Source organism: Babylonia areolata, chromosome 4, assembly GCF_041734735.1.
Source record: "Babylonia areolata isolate BAREFJ2019XMU chromosome 4, ASM4173473v1, whole genome shotgun sequence".
NCBI lineage: Eukaryota > Metazoa > Mollusca > Gastropoda > Neogastropoda > Buccinidae > Babylonia > Babylonia areolata.
The window spans coordinates 47,690,461-47,698,657 of NC_134879.1; the positions used below are offsets into that span (position 1 = coordinate 47,690,461).

The following is an 8,197-nucleotide window of genomic DNA, read 5'->3' on the forward strand; positions in this document are numbered from 1 at the left end:
TGGAGTTAGTGACTTAGAGACTTAATCTTAATTCAAGTTTTGTGTAGTTGTTGCACATTGTGAATTAAGAAAACATGCCTGTAACACGAAAAACTTCTGCGGCCTCTACTCCTAGTTCGGGGTCACGGGGGGTCAGGGCAGAAGGCAGTACACCTTCTCTGAGTGCTGAAAAAAAGACTGAATTGTCCGGATGGATTCAGGGCCACCTGAAGGAGGCTAATCCTGAAGGTGCTTTCGATGAAGGCTTGAAGAATGAGTCTAATGCCGTACCTTCTCAGGACATGTACTCAAGGTTCAGGGTGTTGGGCACTGACTTAGGTTTGTCTGGAGAGGCGTTGGCCCGGTTTGTGGTTGATGCAGTAGCCAGGGAGGAAGAGCGTCAGGCTAGGGAGGAAGAGCGTCAGGCTAGGGATGAAGAGAGAAAGTACAGACAATGGAAGGATAGAAAAGAAGAAGAGTATAGGAAGAAAAAAGATGAGGAGGAAAGACGTAGATTCGAGAGGAAAATGGAACTGCGCCAGGAAGAGCTAGAAGCTCACACGGCTCATCAGTTTCCGCTTGTGCCGTATGATGAGAAAGACGATTTCGATAGCTTCCTTAACCACTTCGAGAGAGTGGCGGGATTAAATAAGTGGAAGCGTAGCTCCTGGGCAGCCCGCCTGGTGGCCCTTTTGCAGGGTCGGGCGAGAGATGCCTGCCTACGGTTACAACCAGAACAACTACACGATTATGACATCTTAAAAGCAGCTCTGCTTCATGAATTCCGCCTGGATGCAGATTCCTACCGCAAACGGTTCCGTTCAATGCGGAAATTAGCGGAAGAGACGTTTGATCAGTTTCTGGGCAGGCTGAAGGTTTGTTTCTCCCGGTGGTGTGTGGCCGCTGGACGGGATGAATCTGATGCAGAGGACATTAAAGATCTGGTCCTTCAGGAGCAGTTCTTGACCACACTCAATCCCGATCTCGTCACTGAAGTTCGGCGTGAGGAACCCAATAGAGTTGAGGACGTTGCCCATATCACTACTAAAATTGTCAATGCTCGGAGAGCAGGTCGCATGGCGGAAGCTGAATTTCGAGTTTCCAAAAAAAGTAGTAGGGTTTCCGACCGCAGTTTCAATCTGGGCGCGGAGAAAAAAGGACCTCCACATGGGTCAGGGGATTCAGCTCCAAACAACGAAAAGGGAAGAGACTTTACAAGAATACCTGCCTGCTTCAACTGCGGGAAGCCAGGTCACTTGGCCAAAGAGTGCCGGCAACCCAAGAGGGTCTCACTCATTGCTCATGTCTCACCTGCACAGGGTGTTAATGCAATGACCCCGACGCTTTGCACGTCTTGTGCTTCTAAACAGTACTCGCCTCGCTGCGAGGTTTCTGTCAATGGCCACACAGTGCAAGCTTTACGCGACACGGGAGCCCAGTTGATTGTTGTAGCCAGGCGACTCGTAAGACCCGACTGTTTTACTGGGGCCACAGTTCGTGTGGTGTTGGCAGAGTCAAGGTGCTCCTCAGTTCTGCCCATCGCCAGGGTGGACTTTCAGTCCCCGTTCATACAGGGTGTTTTGGACGTGGCTGTCATGGAGTCTCCTGTTGAAGTTCTCATTGGGAATTGTGCCTGGAGAGGGGACGGCTCTTCAATGGTCGTGCCCGTCTATGCTGATCCCAGCCTTGTGGGCGCCGTTCAAACAAGAGCCCAGGCTGCAGCAAATACCAAACCCTTGCCTCCCCTGCCCGTCAAGGATATTCAGATCCATGTGTCACGGGAAGACTTACAGCACCAGCAAAATGACGATCCTGATTTTCGTCAGGCACGTGATAGGGCTGGTTCAGGCCTTTTACAGAAGACCCCTTCAGGCGAGGTCTCTTATTTTAAAAAGCATGGGGTGTTGATGCGGCAGTTTAAAGATCACAGAGGCCAGGCGACCCAGATCTGTGTACCGAGGCCTTTGCGTTCCACAGTGCTACGCCTGGGCCATGAGGCTCCAATGTCTGGTCATTTGGGGTTTAGGCGGACGCAACAGAGAATATTTCCTCATTTCTATTGGCCAGGTATGTGCGGGGACATCAAACGTTTCGTTCTTTCCTGCGACAGGTGCCAAAAAACTGTACCAAAAGGGCGGGTTCCCAGAGTGCCTTTGGTTAAAATGCCTCTGATGACTGAACCCTTCAGCCGAGTGGCAGTAGACATTGTTGGTCCAATAGCTCCTGCTTCCGAGTCTGGTTGCAGATACATTCTGACCATGGTCGATTATGCGACCAGATACCCAGAGGCTGTTCCGCTCAAAGATATTACATCTGAGTCTGTGGCAGAGGCTCTCTTCAACATGTGGACTCGCACGGGTATTCCTTCCGAGGTCCTTACTGACCGAGGGACACAGTTCACCAGTCAGGTGATGCAAGAAGTCTATCGCCTTCTGTCTGTCCGAGGCCTGACCACCACTCCTTACCATGCCCAGTGTAATGGCCTTGTCGAGCGCTTCAACGCGACATTGAAAACCATGTTGCGCAGACTGTCACACGAAAGGCCGCGAGCCTGGGATAGATGGATCCCGGCTTTATTATTCGCATACAGGGAAGTCCCACAGGAGAGCACGGGCTACTCTCCCTTTGAGCTGCTCTATGGCAGGACTGTTCGCGGTCCCATGCAAATCCTCAGGGAACACTGGCTTCATCCCGAGAGGTCGGATGTTCAGACAGCAGCTGAATACGTGGTCGATCTGCGTAACAAGATAGCTGAGTCATGCACTCTGGCGCAGCAGAATCTCGAAAAGGCTGCCAGAAGATACAAGAGGCACTTTGATGCCAAGGCCAAGCGACGAGAGTTCGCTGAGGGTAGCAGGGTTCTGCTCCTCCGTCCTTCCAAACACAACAAACTAGAGTTGGAATGGCAAGGTCCATACACTGTCCTGCGACGTGTAGGACTGGCTGACTACTGTGTTCGGGTTGGTACCAAAGAAAAACTGTATCATGCCAACCTACTAAAACAGTATGTTGAACGCATTCCCCAGATGTCTCTAGCTATAGCAGTGGTCGATGACGGTGAGATCTGGGAGGAGACTCGTACTGTGGAGCGAGATATCCCTCTTATACCCCTCGAGGCGTCCGAGGGGCCTGAGGATGTTGTGGTTGACCCAACCAATCCTTCACTGAAAGAGGCTGTCCTCAAGCTTGTGAGAGAGTTTGGAGACGTACTCACCGATCTGCCAGGTCGTACAAACTTGGAGACTTGTTCACTCCAACTGAATTCTGACAATACACCCCATTCCTACCAGACCTGTCCAAGCCCTTTGTGCTGAGAACAGATGCCTCAGCAGTGGGACTGGGGGCCCTACTGCTCCAAGATCACGGGATGGGCCCACAGCCAGTGGCGTGTGCCAGCAAAAAGCTTAATGCTGCCGAGAGGAACTATCCCACGATCGAGAGAGAATGCTTGGCGCTCGTGTGGGGCATACAAAAGTTCGAGCCATACCTGTACGGCAAACCATTCGTCGTCCAGACCGATCATGCCCCTCTGCAATACCTGGATAGAGCAAGAACGGTCAGCGGCAGACTGGCACGGTGGGCGCTGCAGCTCCAGCCTTTCTCCTTCACAGTGCAAGCTATCCCTGGAAAAGAAAATGTTGGAGCCGACTATCTCAGTCGTCTGCCGGAGCAAGAATCGGCATTTCCCGAAAAGTGATTTCGGCAGTGTTAATCAAAGAAGAGTATGCGCAGTCCCATTTGACTTCTGCACATACCTCTATATTCTACTCTTAAATTAGGAAGCACACGCTTCCGCGTATCCTTACTAGCTGTAAAGTTAAGATAGCTTTCGTATAAATTTCTCTTCTCTTGTTTCGTTGGTCTGGACAAACTGTTTTGTTTTGGTAACTGTCCTTGACCACTAATAGACGTTCGGGAATGCGGAAGGGCAGGGCGAGAGTTGTCACGTGTGTCTGTCTGTCCGTCAGTCGTTGTGACGGTGTGTTTAAGTTCCAAACGTGAAGTTTGAACTTGAATGGGGGGTATTGTCACAACTTGTGACGACAGTTAGGGCGTGTGGCCCGTCTTCGTTTTTCTCCCCCCTCTTCTTTCACTTTCCCTCCTTCTCCCATCCTTCAGTTCGGGTAGAAGTCTTGATTTGCGCACGAACCACGTGCATGCATATTACTCGCTCACCTGAGCGAATATGAAATATTGTTGGGCAGCAACAATATTCGGGGCTTTTGCAGCCCGACTGCCGTAGTGTACGGGTCGTTCCTGTTGTTGGTGGGGTAGCTACCCCGACATCTAGGCACCATACGAAGTGAGGACCGGCTGTCCTCCATGGGAGCCACTTCGGTGTTTCTTCGTCTGTCTTCGTCGTCGTCGTCGTGTCTTTGTGGTGGTCGTTAGTGTACGCCACCTGTGGCAGGTAAGAAGCCACTTGTCTATTTAGCTTGGTTGTACTTCTGTCAGGGATGTAGGTGTGTAAAGATGTTCGACAAGAAAGCTGTACGTTAGGTTTTGACACAATCTATTTCGTTAATTACTCGTGTGCTACCACCGAGTGAATATGTACTTTTTCTTGTGTCGGCTAATATTTTTGCCAATTTTATTGTTATTGAGTTTTAAAATGATACAATTTTACCTCAGTTCACTGTTGGGTAAAATTGGGCGTTGGCTCTGTATGATAGGTGTAGAGAGTGCGAGTGCCGTATATTACTCCTATAATTCGTCTTGTCAATGGAATTATATTCCAGGTTTTCATTTTGAATGTGCTGTACATTTGTTTTTTTGTTAATTATATCGTTAGAATTAGTATTGCTCAGTACGGGGGGAACATTCCGTAATGTTCCAGCTCTCGCTGTGTGCTGTGTGTCCCGGGCCTTTCGTCTGGTGACCCAGATCTTCGCCCCTTCCTGCCCTGTGACTGGTGTCCTGGGTGTTCGTCCCCTCCTGCCCTGTGACTGCTGTCCTGGGTCTTCGCCCCTTTCTGCCCTGTGACTGGTGTCCTGGGTGTTCGTCCCCTCCTGCCCTGTGACTGCTGTCCTGGGTCTTCGCCCCTTCCTGCCCTGTGACTGGCGTCCTGTGTTCCGGGCCTTTTGACTTGCAGCCTGGTCCATTGCTGGGCATTGTATGCCGAGTCCTGGCACCTAGGCCTTTTGACCGGGGGCTTGTGCCTTGGGTCGAACCCGCCGAAGTTTGTGTGGGCCGTGTGTCAGTTTTTTTGTTTTTGTTGTTGTTTTCCTCTTAAGAGGAAAACTTCCTGAACCCGCCAAAGACTAAAGCATCTGTGTACCAGTCCTGGTTTTTGGGGTGATTTGCTTCTCCTTGAGTGTGTGTGTGGAAAATTGCTTTCGATTACATTTGGGAGAATCCGTAGTTTTGTATACGACTTCTGTTCGTTTTTTGTTGTTGAAGTTATAGTATATGGTTGTTTTGTTGTTTTATTGCAAGTATAGGCTGTGTGAGTAAGGTTGCGTGAGTGGGATAGACAGAGCGGAAGAGAATAAATTTTGTGTGGACGAGAAATATCTGTATTCTGTGTTTGTGTTGTCGGGTGAATTGGGTTGGGCGTTAGGTTTTAAAATAGTTCTCGACCTCTTCCCTAGGGGGGTCGTGACACGAATTAAGCCGTATTTCCAAATCATTGACGGTTTATTTCATTGACATACATTCTGAAATCTGAAAATTCTAAAAACCGCTTCCCACTGAGTTAGGATTACTAGAAGATAGGTTGTGTTCGAAGACATGACCTCGTTTTTCTTGTTCACAATTAAAAGGAAAGAAATACAAATTCTGGACAGAACACACACAGTGATACTAACAACACCATCGACGTGTTTACTGCACATGAAAATTCTAAAGTGGACACTGAAAAAAACTGGAATGAACATAAATGAAAAATTGAATCGATCGTTTCTTTCAGCCCGTTGTTGACTGGTTCGTCAGTGCAGATCTAGAGATCTACCATGTGGTGCGGTGGGCTTGAAGCGATGGCAACGTCTCATTTACCGCCGAAATAAAAGAATAATCGAGATATGATAAAAACACACCAAAAAATATGATTTAAACGGCGTTATTTCGTCCACTACAATGACGTCTATTTGTCGCACGAAGAAGAAAACGTCAACATTGCTTTACTTATTAAATTCAGTCAAATGACGTCACATGCGCCGCAGCAGTGGGGATAAGTCTGCTTGCTTCGGAACTGAACATGCATGGTTCGATCCCGCTCGCATGCGTATTGTTGTGTGTGTGTGTGTGTGTGTAAATTATTTTTTTTCTTCAAAGCTTATCTTATATATCATATTTGTATTAGAGCACATTCCAACAATTTTTTTTAATCTCTTCTTTTTTGTTTCACCTAATGGATCAAGTGCGGAGCACAAGTGAGTCTTGAAGGCTTTGCCTCTTGTTTATATATGCATAATCATGTACGTACATGTGCATATAGTTATACACATATGCATACAGAGAGAAACACACACACACACACACACACACACACACACACACACACACGGACGTGCTCCCCATACAAAAACATATATGTCTGCAGTGCCTTGCATATGACGTTATTTAGACGGTGATATGTTTCTTGTGGAGGCAGTAGATGTGAAAGCTTTAAACAACAGCAACAACAACAACACGGTTTCAAACTTTGCAAAGCCAAGCCAAAAAGCAATGAAATGTGGAAAGAACGCATGAGACTGCACAAACTCATGCTGATCCAGTCATATTTAACACACACACACACACACACACACACACACACACACACACACACACGTAAGCACAAACACACACACACACACACACACACACACACATGCAAGCACACACGCAAGCACACACACACACACACACGCAAGCACACACACACACACACACACACCATAAAAACACGCGCGCGCGCGCGCGCCCAAACACACTAACACACACACACACACACACACACACACACACACACACACAGTGTACTCGGGACTTCAGCCTGCTGTAACATGATATCAGGAATCTGTATATTTCAATCCAACGCTGGAATCCGTTATCTCCCCTCCGCATGGAGGATTAGCGGAAGGCCCGGGGATTCGTCTTAATGCATTATCTTATCCTGTTGTATGTTTTCCCTACATTGTGTGTGTGTGTGTGTGTGTGTGTGTGTGTGTGTGTGTGTGTGTGTGTGTGTGTGTGTGTGTGTGTGTGTGTGTGTGTGTGTGTGTGTGTGTGTTTGTGTTTGTATATATGTATGTGTGTGTTTCTTTCTATATGTCAACCTCGCTTTGTCTGTCTGTCGATCTCTCTCTCTCTCTCTCTCTCCCTTCCTCCTTCTTCCCCTATATTTCTAGCACTCACTCTGTCCCTCTCTGGACCGCTCTCTCTCTGTTGAAATTCATATTCAATTTTTTTTTTTTTGCAGTCACGATCTTGACGATCCGTCGCTGAGCTGATACACTGAATGGATAAAAAAAAAACGTGACCGTTGGAAGACTGGAATGAAACATCAGTAAACCTTGGAGTGAGGATGAAGGACAGTTGAAGGAATCCAACGGGTGAGACAACACACCAGAGAGAGAAACAGACAGACAGACAGAGACACACACAGAGAGAGAAAGATATGCACAGAGAGGCAAAGACAGAGAGAGAGACAGAAACATATAGTGAGAGAGTGAGAGACAGAGAGAAAAATCGAGAGAAAGGCACATAGAGAGACACACACAAAGAGAGACAGACACAGAGAGAGAGGCAGAGAGAGAGAGAATTGCAGAGAGAGACAAGAGAGACAAAGACAGATAGAGAGACAGAAACAGAGAGAGGGTGAGAGAGACAGAGAGGGTAACTGAGAGAGGCACACAAAGAGAGACACACAAAGAGAGTGAGAAATAGAGAGAGAGAGAGAGAGAGAAAAGCACACAGAGAGATGCAGAGAGAGTCAAAGACAGAAAGAGAGACAGAAGCAGAGACAGAGAGAGACAGAAAGAGCGAAACACACAAAGAAACGGTGAGAGAGGCAGAGAGAGAGAGAGAGAGAGAAGAAAGAGAGAGAGGGGGAGAGAGAGAGAGGCGGGGGAGGGGGCCTGGGGGGGGGGGGAAGAGACAGAGATTGCGCGTAGTCGTTCAAATGATAAGTCCAGAGAGATACAGAAAAAGGTGAGAGAAAGAAACAGAGAGACAGAGAGAGACAAAGACAGAAAGACAGACAGAGAAACAGACAGGGACAAAGGTTGAGGGATTT

At 48.0% G+C, this 8,197-nt stretch overlaps 1 protein-coding gene across 1 annotated transcript in view; it reads left to right on the forward strand.

Annotated features, from left to right (window-relative positions):
• The first annotated feature begins 506 nt into the window (after positions 1-506).
• Positions 507-8,197, forward strand: part of LOC143281472 (uncharacterized) — a 70,741-nt gene continuing 63,050 nt past the window's right edge. Inside the window, exons 1-3 of the mRNA XM_076586682.1 lie at positions 507-1,753; positions 2,225-3,204; positions 3,270-3,555. Coding sequence (XP_076442797.1) covers positions 507-1,753; positions 2,225-3,204; positions 3,270-3,555 — 2,513 coding nt within the window. The remainder of the gene's footprint in view (positions 1,754-2,224; positions 3,205-3,269; positions 3,556-8,197) is intronic.